Consider the following 15,955-nt stretch of genomic DNA (forward strand, 5'->3'; position numbering starts at 1 on the left):
CCGCAAGCCAATTCTTGCCACATGTTTCTCGAACGTGGATTTGGGCAATGACTTAGTAAACAAGTCTGCCACATTATCCTCAGATCGAATCTAGTTCACTTTGGTATTTGAGGAGAGTCTGTTGTTGCTGATTATGCTTGGTGTTGTCGGTTTTGATGTAGCCTTACTTCATTTGTTCAAAACGAACAGCATTATCCTAAATGCTCGTAGGCTCATCTTGCGGTAGACTTTAAACCACAATTGTTCGAACATGCGTGATTATGGATTCAATCCATAAACATTCACGAACCACTTCATGAAGAGCAATAATCTCTGCATGGTTCGAAGATATAGCGACTACGGTCTGTTTTGTAGACCTCCAAGATATCATGGTCTTTTCCCATGGTGAACACTTAACCAGTTTGAGAGCGACCTTTGTGTGGGTCAGAGAGGTACCCAGCATCATCAAAACCTTCCAAAACACTTATATCGTTTTGGGATGGGGATAGAGAACGCAGGCCAGCGTTGGCGGCATTTCTTGTGTGTGATGGGTCCGAATCCATCTTCTCTCTGTAGGGATAGAATAAGCCCATATCAATCGTACATCTCAAGTACTGAAAGATATCTTTTACACCAATCCTAATGGGGTCGCGTTTGGGCAGAGCCATATCTTAGCTAACAAGCTTACTGCAAATGAGATGTTCGGTATTGTGCATTTAGCTAAGTACAATAATGCGCCTATTATACTAAGTAAGACACTTCTGCCTCTAATACATCTTCGTCATCATCCTTTCGACGAAGAGGATCCTTTTTAGGATCAAGACTACGCACGATCATTGGGGTGCTTGAAGGCTTGACCTTGTCAAAATGCCTAAGCATTTATCGACACAATGCTCAAGTTCCAAACTGAGACATAATCGTGTTCTCCCAAAATCCTTCATCTCAAATTCGGATTTCAAATGTTCAGAGGTTTCCCTTAACTCTTCGAGAGCTTCCATTGAAGATCATGTCCAACATGAACCGCGATAGAATCCGAAACTTGTTATGGAAAAGCGTGGGCATATCCCTTCCCGATCAAGTAGTCACTTTAGTGAGCGTTTCAACCTTATTGTAAATGCGCTCCGTGGTCTAGAGCCACTTAACTTGGGTAGATGAAGTTCATCATAAACCTTCATGTATATTTCGTATCTAGATCCCCATATAGAAACGTAATGACCACATTTGTAAGCTGCATGTTCAGTTATTCGGAAACTACCAAACTGACAAGGTAATGGAGTGCAATGACATCCATTACGAGAGAATATGTCTCATCGTAGTCGATTCCGGAGCGTTTTGTGAGAAGCCTTGTGCCATAAGGTGAGATTGCCATCTCTTTTTCTCATCACTCTTTCTAATGAAGACCCATTAGTCAATAAGTTTTCTGTTATGAGGTGTTGGCATCACTGGCTCGAAAGACTTCCTCTTCGTTAGAGAATCCAACTTAACCTGGATCGCATCTTTCCATTTAGGCCAAATTTCTCTACGTTGGCATTCATTCATCAACGGAGCGTGGTTTGATATCATCTGACTCAACAAACTCATGCGCGACTACATCATCAATTATGATGGAGTTTTTATCCCAAGTCTCATGTACACTAGTGTAAGTTTCATAGAGCTCTATATTCTCAGGAATAGGTTCTGATGTTGAGGCGTCCCCCAACGATAACCATAACCTGGAAGATTCTCATGAGACTGATTTTGAGTGTCGATGATCAAAGGATTGGAGTGTGCCAAAGCATCCTTTGAACCCACGGCCCTCCCACGCATCCTAGCTGGGGGCCTGGGGCAATGGCCTGTAACGCCAGAGTGCCACTCTCTTTGGCGTTGGCGTCATGCCTACCTCCATGTAGGGTGGCGCTATGTCCTCTCGTAGGAACGTCCTTCCTTGCAGGCTTGTTTACAGCATATTTGTGTGATCTCGTCACTTTAACAGGATCGAGCTGAGACATAGTAGGGACATGCCACAACAATTCCTGTCGTTCCTGCTGAACATCCGTGTTCTTATCTCCCCCTAACGAAGGGAAGACTGTCTCATCAAAGTGACAACCTGCAAATCTAGCTGTAATGAGATCGCCTTGCAAGGGCATCCATGTTGTTCCTGCTGAACATCCATGTTCTTATCTCCCCCTAACGACGGGAAGACTGTCTCATCAAAGTGACAACCTGCAAATCTAGTGGTAATGAGATCGCCTTGCAAGGGCATTAAGTGGGGGACGATTGTTGGAGTCTCAAATCCAATGTAGTTGCCCATTCGTCTGTAAGGACCCATCATAGAGCGCTATAGCGGCGCAATTGGCTCATAAATGGCTCACTCAAATATGCGTAAGTACGATACTTGTACCCAGTCACTAACTGTAATGCAAAGGTACATTGAGTGGCGATGGGTCGTAGACGAATTAGCATAGCTGCATGCGATATTGCATCACCCCAAGCGGATATATGGAGATTAATTGGTTTGCATTACCAATGTCCGGACTATCATCGTAGTCGTTTCCGCAAGACCATTTGGGTGTGTGTATGGAAATATGATGTCCAACATCAGTCCCATTTCAATATCCATCGAAAGTCTTTTGATGTAAACTCTCTAGCATAGTCAAATCCAATTGATTGAATAGGATGATCTGGGGAGTGAGCCCGTTGTTATATGATATGTGCTAGGAGTGTAGCATAAGCAGCATTTATAGGTGAACAATGGCACAACACGCGACCAGCGTGTTTGCGTGTTAACTAACATCATGAAATATTTACGCGTCCGCAAGTTGGTTGAATCAATCCATAAAATCCCCATGGATTCTATGTAAGAACAGAATGAGTATGTTCATTTCCTTTGCATAGGACTGTCTTAGTCCTAATTTCCCTAAGGAACGGGCTTTGTAAAACGAGTGAGAGCCTTTAGAAGCAACCAATGAGTATTTTGGTTAGGCTTGAGCGTCTGAAACGCTATTTGAAGCAAGTTGGTGATTGCAGCATCACCTGGGGCGCCATCACCATGATGGACGCTATCCATGGCGTTATGGATAAGGACTGCGCCAGCCCTAGGCTGGTGGTGGACGGAGGCGGGGCCCTAGGCAGCTGCGTCGGTCACACTTAGTCCAGAAATCAACTTTTGATTCATGCTTCGTTTTGCTCGAAAGAAATGATGTCCATGTGAAGTATTTAGTAGACGAATCATCATATCATGACCAGGATGACCTATCCTGTCGTGACAAATCCAATATGTGTCTAAATCCAAGAGATCTTCTCTCGTAACTTTATTGGATTTAATAGCTCGAATAGTGACATAAAGTTCACTAGAGAGACACATAAACTTCTCTAAGATGCGTCTTTATTCGCAATCATTAGAGGTATTGCAAATGAACACATTTCCGTTCTCTACATGCGTTTTCGCATGGAATCTGTCGGCTATTCATATGTGTGATTCGCCCTAGAAGCGTAGAGAGTTTCTGTGACAGTAATTAAGGTGTCATTTGGCAAGTGAAACTTGGACTATTCCATGTCCTTGAATTAATACTGATGGCCCAGCTATCGTAGTCACAAAAGTCATATGCTTAGAATCAAAATGGAGTCATAAAGAACTCGAAATTTTATTCATAAGCCAACGGAGTTAGATCATTGTCTCTTTGACTAAACAAAATCTAATCCAAAATGATAGCTAATGCAAAACAATTGTAGTCATCTAACTTTTTTGGTAATTCCAAGATAAATGTAACCAGATGAGTAGAGAGATGTCGGTGGAGCAAGGCTCGCTTAAGTACCACTAATCTCATAACCTTCCTAGACATCACATTTACTTTGAGTGAGCCGACTTTATAGAAAAGCTACTTTACTACAAAAATATATGGCAATTGCCTATTACATCTCTTGGAAAAATAAAGACTTAAACAGAATTGGAGATCTATTGATCCCAGCTAGATTTTTAGTCTTCAGCCCTTCACTCTAGATCATATTCTTGATCTTCTTATTCCATATAGTGAGCTTCTCTTGCTTCACTATATGCTTTGTAGGCGGTGACAATTTCTTCACGAGCTCTACAAATGTGTGCCCAATGATCAGACACTCCGCATCAAGAACATACATCTCTTTGCTCAAACTCCATTGATTGAGGCGTTTTGAAAGCGTCATTTAGATGGCTCTTAGTGTTGGTGGCGCCACCAACGTGGCCAGAGGCGTTGCCTCCCTCTCTCTTTCCACGTTTACCTCTTCGGTTCTGTGTTCGCCTATTTTGGCGATTACCTTCCCAAGCAGAGCGATTGTATGGACCAGAATGTCCAAATGTATTCCCAAGATTAGGATTTTGCTCTTGGCGCCCTCTCTTTGGGGCGCGATTATAATTGGATTCTGGAATATACTATGTTCCCACGGATCTCGAATTATAGTTCTTCACAAGGATGTTGTCATGCTTTTCAGCAACATTCATAGCTCCAAGGAGCTCATGAAACCTTGTGATTCGTCTTGTAGTAACATCGATTCGATAGTTCTTAGCAACCATCAATGCAGAGACGGGGAAAGTAGAGAGAGTCTTCTCAATCAACATCGCATTTGTGATCTCTTTACCATAGAATTCCATTAAGGATTTAATGCAAAGTGCTTCCGAGTTGTAGTCAAGAACTAAGTTGAAATCACAGAAGCGGAGGCTATGCCATCTCACTTCTAGGTCAGGAAACAGGGAGTCACGGACGTTGCCAAATCTATCTTCGAGTGAGACCCACAACCTTCTAGGGTCTTCTTCATTCATACACTCGTACTAGAGCGAATCATCCATATGACGAGTTGCCTTATTTGCCTCTAAGACTGCTCTATTTGCTTCCAAAGCTTGAGCTTGCTCAACAGTTAGCACGTCCTGGCTAGGCTCGAGAATCGTATCCAAGATTCCATTGGCCTTGAGATGTTGGTGGATATCACGAACCCACCTGTGATATTCAGAGCCAGTTGTTCCCAAAGGAGCAAAGTCCAATTTTTTCAGGTTACTCATCCTGAAAGAGAACAAGAAATTAGGGTTAGTTTCGGAGCGAAAAAGGCTACCACGAAAACTAATAAAATTTCTGAGCGTAGTCGCTTTCAAGAAATTAGGAATTTCCGAGTGTAGTCGCTTCCAAGAAATTCGATTCCAAGAGGGGTTGGATTAGATCGAAACAATGAAGTTTGCTGTCGATCGTTTTATCTCAACAAACTCTAAGTTCGGAGAACTCTATAAGCTCCAAGCTTGGAGTGAGCACAAACCCCACAGTTCGGCTTAATTTGGTCTCCCTTATGATAAAGAAAGGGGGTAGAAGAAAGGAGGTTGCAAGTCCCCGAAAAGAAGAGAAATTAAATTTAAAAACTCTAAAAAAAGGGGAACGTTTAGTAAAAAATACCTCGAAATAGGTCGCGGGAAAATTTGATTGGAAAAAGTGGTCGGAAAATGGCTGGAAAATTCGCCGGAAAAGTCATTAACCAGAAGGCAGACGTGGCAGTGGGTCCCTGTGCTGACGTGGCAGTGGGTCCCTGTGCTGACGTGGCAGTGGGTCCTCCTGCTAACGTGGCAGTGGGCCTGCGTCAATGGGCCTCTGCCTTGGGCTTGGTATTGGGCTTATTTTCCTTTCCCCTTTTTTTATTTATTTTATTTTCTTCTCTTTTTCTTTTCTGCCGGTTCAAGACGCAGATGTTCAGGTGGCCGGTTCACGTATGTTTAGGCCGGTTTTTGAACTTTTTCTTCCAGTTCCTAAAACTTCAAATCAGTGGGCTTCTGCTATCAAAATTTGGTGGAAATTGGAGGTCCGGAAGATGGTGAACCGGTGGAATATTTGCTGCTAGATGTATGGAGCTTCCGGTGGCCGGTTTGGTAGGTTTCCGGTCGGTTCTTGAACTTTTTCTTCCGGTTCCTGAAACTTCATATCAGTGGGCTTCTGCTATCAAAATTTGGTGGAAATTGGAGGTCTGGAAGATGGTGAACCGGTGGAATATTTGCTGCAAGATGTATGGAGCTTCCGGTGGCCAATTTGGTAGGTTTCCGGCCGGTACTTGGGGTGCCACCCCTGGAATCGAGTTCTTCAATGTGTGAGGTGGAAGCAGAAAAGGCTTCAAGGTTTTGTATTCGGATTCAAGGTTTTTAGCTTCTTGAATCAGGGTTTGGCTATTTGTTTCAGGGTTAGAGTTTTGTGCTGATAACGTGTTGTAGAGAAACTGAAATTGAGAAGAAATTGCTATGTATTCTCATTGATAATAGGGGCCTCTTTATATAGAGGATTACAATGCATAGAATCTCAATTATACAAGGAAAGTAATCGTACATTGAATATGAATCTAGATCCTTCTAATTTAACCCTATTACCACTAGGTCAAGTAACCTAGAGTTTGGGCCAAACACAAATTAGGGTTTGCTTGAACAAATTGAACTTTTTGTTAACTTCTATTGAATTGCTCTAAGACATCTACACTACGTACGGGGGCCCGGTTTTCTACTGAGACTCGGCCCAGACGTACTACGAACAGTCGTGAATTTGACTAAAAAACAAAAAAAAAAGAACCCCGAAAGGATTGAAATTTTGCTCCTACGACATGTGTCATTCTACTATTGGTTTTTCGAACAGGCTTAGAATAGACTTGACCCAAGTAATTAGAATCCCAAGTATATAAAAGCTTAATCCGATCCTATTTCGCCATTTTCCCTCTTCGATTCAAACCCTAGTCTTTTAAGTCTTTCATCTCTTCGGAAAAAACCCTAGTTCATCCCCAATTCTGGATTAACGACGTAACTCTCCTCCCTCAATCTCTCAAAAAACTCAACCTCGACTCTCAAGTCTCTCAATCTCTCACTCACCTCTCTCAATATGTTCATCCCCAGTTCATTGACTCTCGCAATCTCTCAAAATCGAAACCCAATAATGGAAACCAAGTCCGAGAGCCAGAAGCTTCTAGATCAGACACACCGCGGACATCAATGCCACTGTAGTAATCGGTTCTCCGCCATCCGATTTCCAGTCCATTGAGGACTTCTAAGAGATTGTAAACGCCACCGTTTTAAGCTAATTGCTCACCATCAACGTCCTTCTGGAACTGTGTATTGGGCCCGACGAACCGGCCCGAAATATTTCAGTCCAGGTTCTAGTTGGGCTGAGAAATTGTAATGCGTCACTTTTGGGGTTTGTCACTACGGCCCAGCGCGCGCCCAACCTTCATCTAATGATCTACTCTAGTCTGGGTTCATAAAATTTGTTGATAGTTGAAACTAGAGGAAACCAAGGAGATTCTCATTCCTCTTCAATGGGATCAATTCAAAGTAATGATACCAACTTGGCAAAACTTGTATATTGTTTTAATGAGTCTACCAAAAATTACTCATCGAGTCATGGGTGATAATTTTCACCACCATCAGATTACAGATGAGGTAAACTCTTATATTGTTTGAACGAGTCTACCAAAATTAGTCATGGCTGATAATTTTCACCACCATCGGATTAGGATACCTCGTTTTCTTGAATTCCAAGAGGCGAACTAGAAGTCTTGTTAACGGGCATTACTTGGGAATAATACTTGCTAGAAAAGTTCTATTAGGACTAAAGACCATGTTGTCTCAGAGATATTAGATTTTGGTGTGGGTATTGAACTGTTGCATTAGTTCAAGTGTTCAATTCGTTGAATGAATCCCAACACAAATTCGCAAGGCTCCCGCTTTGAGCTTTTGCCTTGCTATCCAACAAGGCTCGGAAGTTATCAGCATAACTTTCTCAATTGAGTCCATGAATATAAAAGAGGACCAGAACCAGCCCCCGTTGACCAAATTCAAACCCTGAATTAGAGTTTCGAGAGTTTGTAATGCACATAATAGATTAGTGCGGTTTAAGAATAGAACAGTTGGGGGTGCTAAAGATGAGAAGTTTACATTTCCACCTTAAGTAAAAGGCACAAGCTGTTCCTGCTCACATCCAACCAAACCCTATGTCATAATTATATTAAAAATCACCAAGTCTTTTTTCTCATAAACATCTTCCAACCAATCCCAAACTAAGCATTTCACCAATAGGACATAACCAAGCAGCAGTAACAGCATATCACCAAGAAATCCGAACAAAACCAACCATCAAAGCTTTATGAATTTTGATTCTTCTCTTAAAATATACTAGCTGCAACGAGACCCCGATCATTCTTCTACAACACTCACCAGCTCATATTCAACTAAAGAGAGATTGTTGTTCTCCTTGACTACAAAGTTTGCAGGCTCGGTCACCTCAATACGGCCCCATTTGTCAACTGCTAGCCTCATGGATCCCTTAAACATGTCGATCTTAGCATTCCGGAGAATAACAGTGGTATCAGGTTTCATCAAGTCAACTGGGAAAAATGGCAAACAACAAAGCAATATAAGATAAAGAGTAAAAAAAAATGAACTCAGCAAAAGCACATAAATCAAGAAATTCAGACAGCCATATTTGGTTTAGTATGTCTTCCTTACCATGTTGAGAAAAGTTAATTCAATCATTATTACCTTTTTAACAGACAAGTGAAACTAATAAAGATTGATTATCAGTTTCAGCTTAAACATATTAGGTTAAAAAATCAAATCAATAAAAACTTCCATCATGGCAGAATGATACCAATTCACCACATAATGTTATATCAAGATGACCAACTGTCGGTCTCTAAGTAAAGCAAAGATTACTACAAACAGATCAATGAAAGAGTTGCACAACTAGATCTAAGCATAATTTCCTCAACTATCAGGCTAAGTATCACCAAACACTTTGTAATTTGAAAAAAAATAAAAGAAAACCATAACATTGGGGCTCTGCAACATAACCACCAAAATTCTATGCTGAAGTACAATTGAACATCACCCAGCAGAATAAAATTGTCATTCAGACTCACTTCATAAACAACATGTATATAAAGTCATATTTGCACTACAATGAGCTACATCATGTTCAAGACCTCAGGCCTTCGAACTTTGAAGGCAATAATCAGCAACCCACCATATTCTAATCTTCTTTAGTAAAACTTTAAAACAAACCAAAAATCAAAGTCACACATCTGCTTCCTCAAAAGATTGAGCATTCTGCGGATGTTCTATTGCAATACATAAGCTGTTTGTAGATCCAGGCCCATTATGTTTTCAATTTACATTCTACAAAGTACTAAAATTTAATTACTTTAATAATGCAGAAATTACTGCTAGGTTTCAAATCTTGCATATCACAGTTAAAAGAAAACTTAACAGCAGAAGCACAACAAACAAATAGTACAATAACAAAAGACAACTTGATCAACCCAACCTCACAACACCAAGCCACTACAAGCAGAATTTAGACCCCCAAAAAATTTACAATTCACACAGCTTGTCATTCCCTCCAACAAACTTACTACTTTGGCTAAATTTTTCGTTTTTCCAAAACCCAAACAGTCTAGTATACATAACAACATTCCCATCAAAGAAAATCCAACACCTAATTTGATGGCTTAATAGAGACATATATACTCGAACTAATTTGCAAACAAGAGAAATGTACTAAACCAGCATTGAGAACAATGCGAAAGCCCCACCGAAACCACTAGCTCTAATTTGCCAAATTTCTCTCTTTCATCATTCTAATGATCCAAACACATAAACACAATACCCCATCTCCTTCGCAACACGCACCATTAACCTCAATTTTCTCACACATTTCACATTACGTGCTCAATAAACAGATACAACAAATCCAGAAAGATCGATACCTTACCTTGATCATTTCTGGCGGTGAAGAGAATGGTCCCGGTCTCATCCCCAATGAGGCACTCGGAGATTCGGGTCTGGCGGAGGTGCTGAGACACCGATCGGCCCTTCTGCAACACGGTGGTGGAGCTGATGACCTTGACGACGAGAGTGTGGCCGCTCGTCCCGGGCCTGAGATCGCTGACCTTGACGAACACGGGCTTTCGGAGCCCCGGCTTCGCATTGCTCTGCTGGGCCGACGCCGGTCCCGCTTTGTTGGTGGCGGTCGTCGACGACATGGTTGGTTTCTCAAGTCCACAAACCCTAAAATCCAAACCCTAGAAATTGAAACTGAAATGGATTCCCAATTTCGGTTTCTTTCTCTCACAGCTTCTCTCTCTCTGAGACTCTGGCTCTCTTCTTGTGCGCCTTTTATTGTTAGCGTGGGTATTTGAGTATTGACTATTAATTACGACGCTTTGGTAATTGGGCATTAATTATTAGTTCCTAATGTTAGAATGCGAGTAGGTGAGTGTAGTAGGGGACTGTTGGGGTGCCCTTATTGGATGGACACCAAACAAATGCAAGGCCGTCGAGTCTCTGGACCTCATGGCATCAAACTCACCCTCTCGTTTAGGGTCCAAAGGACAAAATGAAGGACAAATTCTTTTCTTCGTGATTAAGCGAATCATCGTTTTAGAAGGTTACTTTTTTTTTTTGTGTGGTTCTTAAGTTCTGTAAAGGCGCTTTCAAATATCGAAACTTTCTGAGTGCTTCATAAGGAAGGTAAGAGACTCTTATGTGCTTTTAACAAGACTATTTCTAGTGGAAGCGCTGTGTCATAAACTTACTTTTTGAGAAATAATTCTAAATTGTTATATTTGTTTAAGTAAAATCTTAATTTGTATTTGACCCAAATTCTAGGTTACTTGATCTAGTAGTAATAGAGTTTAATTAAAAGAATCTAGAGATTATCTTTCCTTGTATGATTCAATTCTATGCCTTGTAATCCTCTATATAAAGAGGCTCCTATTATCAATGAGAATACACATCAATTTTCTCTCAGTTTCTGATTCCCTAGAACACGTTATCAGCACAAAGCCTTAACCCTGAAACAAATAGCCAAACCCTGATTCAAGAAGCTAAAAACCTTGAATCCGAATACAAAACCTTGAAGCCTTTTCTGGCTCCACCTCACACCTTGAAGAACTCGATCCCAAGAGTCCAGAACCGGCGGCGCCACCCAAAGAACAGGCCTGAAACCTACCGAACCTGCCACCGGAAGCTCCATACAACCCACAGAAAATACTCCACCGGTTCACCACCTTCCGGACCTCCAATTTCTACCAAATTTCGTCACCAGTCCACCCCAAAATCAGGGAACTGGAAAAAATTTTCCAGGAACCGGCATAAAATCAATTGAACCAGCCTCTAACAGTATCTGCACCGTGAACAGGCAGAGAGAGAGAAAAGAAAAAAAGGGAGTGGCAGCCCAGAAGCCCAGAAGAAGTCAGCGGCCCAGAGAGAATAAAAGAGGTAGCCCAAGCTCGTAAAGCAGGCCCACTGTCGCAGCCCAGAATCAGGCCCACTGCCACAGACTCTGCCATGTCAGCAAACTGTCAGCAGCCACGTCAGCACGGTCAACTGTTTTCGGTGAACTTTCCGGCCACTTTTCCGACCGCCGCCGGCGACTTTTCCTGCCTTTTTTCCGGTCAAATTTCGGGCGACCTATTTAGAGGTATTTTTTTACTAAATGTTCCCTTTTTTTAGAGTTTTTTTTTAATTCAATTTCTTTTCTTTTTCGGGGACTTGCAACCTCCCTTCTTCTACCCCCCTTTCTTCATCATAGGGGAGACCAAATTAAGCCGAACTGTGGGGGTTCATGCTCACTCCAAGCTTAGAGTTTGTTGAGATCTCCAAACTTAGAGTTTGTAGAGAATTTATGATCGACCACTTACGTCATTGTTTCGATCTAATCCAATATCTCTTGGAATTTAATTTCTTGGAAGCGATTACGCTCAGGAATTTTATATGTTTTCGTAGTAGCCTTTTACACTTCGAAACTAACCCTAATTTCTTGTTCTCTTTCAGGATGAGTAACCTGAACAAATTAGACTTTGCTCCATTGGGAACAACTAGCTTTGGATATCACAAGTGGGTTCGTGATGTCCGCCAGCATCTCAAGGCTGATGGAATCCCGGATATGATTCTCGAGTCTAGCCAGGACGTGCTAACTGTTGAACAAGCTCAAGCTTCAGAAGCAGATAGAGCAGCTTTAGAGGCAAATCAGGCCAAAGACGTCATCCTAATGACTCGTCATATGGATGACTCGCTCAAGTACAAGTGTATGAATAAAGAAGACCCCAGAAGGCTGTGGGTCTCACTCGAAGAAAGATTTGGTAAGGTTCGTGACTCCCTGCTTTTTGACCTAGAAGTGAGATGGCTTAGCCTATGCTTCTATGATTTCAAGTCAGTTCTTGACTACAACTCGGAAGCACTTCGCATTAAATCCTTAATGGAATTCTGTGGTAAAGAGATCACACATGCTATGTTGATTGAGAAGACTCTCTCTACCTTCCCTGTCTCTGCATTGATGGTTGCTAAGAACTATCGAATTGATGTTACTGTAGGACGGATCACAAGGTTTCATGAGCCTATTGGAGCTATGAATGTCATTGAAAAGCATGACAACATCTTTGTAAAGAACTATAATTCGAGATCCGTGAAAATAGAGCATATTTCGGATTCCAATTATAGTTGGCCCCTAAGAGAAGGCGCCAAGACCGAAACCCTAATCTTAGGGATACATTTGGACGTTCTGGTCTATATAATCTCTCTACTTGGGAAGGTAACTGCCAAAATAGGCGAACACAGAACCGAAGAGGTCAATGTGGAAAGAGAGAGGGAGGCAACGCCTCTGGCCATGTTGGTGGCACCACCAACACTAAGAGCCATCTAGATGATGCTTTCAAAGCTCCCCAATCAATGGAGTTTGAGCAAAGAGATGTATGTTCTCGATGTGGAGTGTCTGATCATTGGACATACATTTGTAGAGCTCGTGAAGAACTTGTTACCGCCTACAAAACATATTGTGAAGTAAGAGAAGCTCACTATGTGGAACAAGAAGATCAAGAAGATGATCTAGAGTGAAGGGTTAAAGACTACAAATCTGACTGGGATCAATAGATCGCCAATTCTGCTTAGTCTTTATTTTTTCAAGAGATGTAATAGGCAATTGCCGTATACTTTGTAGTAAATACCATTGGTTTAGTTTTTCTTCACATAGGCTCATCCAAAATGAATGTGATGTCTAGGAAGGTTTTCAGATAAGTGGTATTTAAGCGAGCTTTGCTCCACCGACATCTCTCTACTCACCTGGTCATATTTATTTTGGAATTACCAAAAGAAGTCAAACGACTACCTTTGTTTTGCAATAGCTAGCATTTAGATTAGATTTTCCCAATGGTTAAGAGACAATGATGTATTCCATTGGCTTATGAATAAAATTTTGAGTTCTTTTCATTATGACTCAATTTTGATTCTGAGCATATTACTTTGTGACTACGATGGGTGGGTCATCAGTATTAATTCAAGAACATGGAATAGCCCAAGTTTCCCTTGCCAAATGGCACCTTGATTATTGTCACAAAAACTCTTTACCCTCCTAGGGCAAATCGCACCTATGAATAGCCAACGGATTCCATGCGAAAACGCATGTAGAGAACGGAAACGAGTTCCTTTGCAATGCCTCATCCTTTTGCTAATAAAGGCTCATCTTAGAGAAGTTTATGTGTCTCTCTAGTGAATTCTATGTCACTATTCGAGCTATTAAATCCAATGAAGTTATGAGAGAAGATCTCTTAGATTTAGACACATATTGGCTTTGTCACGATAAGATAGGTCATCATAGTCATGATATGATGATCCGTCTACTAAAGACTTCACATGGACATCCTTTCTCTCGAGCGAAACGAAGCATGAATCAAAAGTTGATTCTTTGACTAAGTGTGACCGCCGCCACTACCTCTGGAGCCGCCGCCGTCCACCACCAACCTAGGGTTGGCATAGAGGTGGCAAACGGGCCACTAAGCACGAGCACGGCACGGGCCCGGCACGTTTAAAAGCAGCCCGGCATGGCCCAAGCCCGTTAGTGGCCCGACACCGCCCGAACACGTTAGAATAATGGGTTGGGCTGGGCCTAAGAATATTGGCCCATTTGCCCGACCCGAGCCCGTAATGGGCCCGGCACGGCCCGAGCACGACATATTGTGGGCCGGCCCGTTACAAACACAAAATTTCATTTTGTTTTTAAAAATATTAAAAAACTACAATGATGAGGTTTGAATATGAGACATTTTTATTTAAAATCTCATGACAATTCCACCAATGCTTTCTTTTATATTGTCAAAATAATGAAACAAAACATTATATCCGTGTTTTGACATAAGTATTTTTTCTTAATATTAAATATATGTTTATTAATAAAGACTAATCTCATAATAATACAACTATAGAATGAAGGAAAGTTTAATAAAGATTAATCTCACAATAATATACTAAAAACAATATATTTTGAGTTTTTTTTTTTTTCTTTCTTTCTTATAGTGGAATATAAAAAATTATTAGAAATCTAATCTTCAAAAGCTAAGATTAAGAAAAACGTTGTAGAACTTAATTTATTTTAATTTTCTAAATAGTTAAATAAAATTAATTTTTATTTGTTCAAATTAAGATTTTAAAATCGTGTTTTATAGTGGGTAGGCACGAGCACGGCCCGTTATTGACCCGGCACGAGCACGGCCCGGCACGATATGAGCTCGGGCCATGGGACGGGCCGGGCTTAATGTTTAAGTAAATGGGCCGGCACGAGCCCGGCACGATAATAAATGGGCCGGCCCAAGCACGGCACGAGGCACGACTAGGCCCGCTTAAAATGGGCCGGCCCGTTTGCCACCTCTAGGTTGGCATAGGCTTTATCCATGTTGCCATGGATAGCGTACATCATGGTGATGACGCCCCAAGTGATGTTACAATCACCGAACTTGCTTCAAATAGCGTTTCAGACACTCAGGCCCAACTAAAATCCTCATTGGTTGCTTTTAAAGCCTCTCGCTCGGTTTACAAAGCCCGTTCCTTAGGGAAATTAGGACTGAGACCGTCCTATGCAAAGGATATGAAAATACTCATTATGTTCTTACATAGAATCCATAGGGATTTTGTGGACTAGTTTAACCAACTTCAGACGTTTAAATATCTCATTATGTTGGTTGACACGCAAACACACTGGTCACGTGTTGTGCCATTGTCCATCTGTAAATGCTGCTTATGCTACACTCTTAGCACATATCATACGACAAGGGGCTCACTCCCCGGATCATCCTATTCAGTCAATTGGATTTGACATTGCTAGAGAGTTTACATCGAAAACTTTCTATGGTTATTGCATTGGGACTGATGTTGGACATCATATTCCCATGAACACACCCAAATGGTCTCGCGGAAACTACTACTATGGTAGTCCGAACATTGGTAATGCGCACCATTCTCCTTATATCCGCTTGGGGTGATGCAATATCACATGCAGCCATGCTCATTGATCTACGACCTACCGCCACTCAATCTACCTCTGCGTTACAGCTAGTGACTGGGTACAATTATCGTACTTACGCATATTTGAGTGTGCCATTTATGTGCCAATTGCGTTGCCACAGCGCTCTATGATGGGTCCTTACAAAAGAATCAGCAATTACGTTGGATTTAAGACTCCAACAATCGTCCGCCACTTAATGCCCTTGCAAGGCGATCTCATTACCGCTAGATTTGCAGGTTGTCACTTTGATGAGACAGTCTTCCTGTAGTTAGGGGGAGATAAGAAAATGAATGGATGTTCAGTAGGAATGACAGGATTTGTCGTGGCCTGTCCCCATTATGTCTCATCTCGATCCCTGTTAAAGTGACGAGATCACACAAATATGCTGTAAACATGCCTGCAAGGAAGTACGTCCCTACGAGAGGACGTAGTGCCACCCTACACGGAGGTAGGCATAGCGCCAACGCCAAAGAGTGTGGCACTCTGGTGTTATAGGCCATGGCCCCAGCTAGGATGCATGGGAGGACCGTGAGTTCGAAGGATACTTTGGCACATTCCAATCATTTGATCATCAAGACTCAAAATCCGTCTCATGAGAATCTTCCGGGTTATGGTTATCGTTTGGGGACGCCTCAACTTCAGAACATATTCCTGATAATATAGAGCTCTATGAAACTTAC

At 41.7% G+C, this 15,955-nt stretch overlaps 1 protein-coding gene across 1 annotated transcript; it reads right to left on the reverse strand.

Annotated features, from left to right (window-relative positions):
- Nucleotides 1-7,741: 7,741 nt before the first annotated feature.
- On the reverse strand, nt 7,742-10,129 carry LOC112168193 (uncharacterized protein At4g28440). Its single transcript, XM_024305309.2, has 2 exons — nt 9,714-10,129; nt 7,742-8,328 (listed from the first exon to the last, which is right to left on the reverse strand). The coding sequence occupies exons 1-2, from the start codon at nt 9,982-9,984 to the stop codon at nt 8,138-8,140; spliced, it is 462 nt and encodes a 153-aa protein (XP_024161077.1). The 5' UTR covers nt 9,985-10,129; the 3' UTR covers nt 7,742-8,137.
- Between the last annotated feature and the right edge of the window lie 5,826 nt (nt 10,130-15,955).

The sequence above is a fragment of the Rosa chinensis genome, chromosome 5, assembly GCF_002994745.2.
Source record: "Rosa chinensis cultivar Old Blush chromosome 5, RchiOBHm-V2, whole genome shotgun sequence".
Classification (NCBI taxonomy): Eukaryota; Viridiplantae; Streptophyta; class Magnoliopsida; order Rosales; family Rosaceae; genus Rosa; species Rosa chinensis.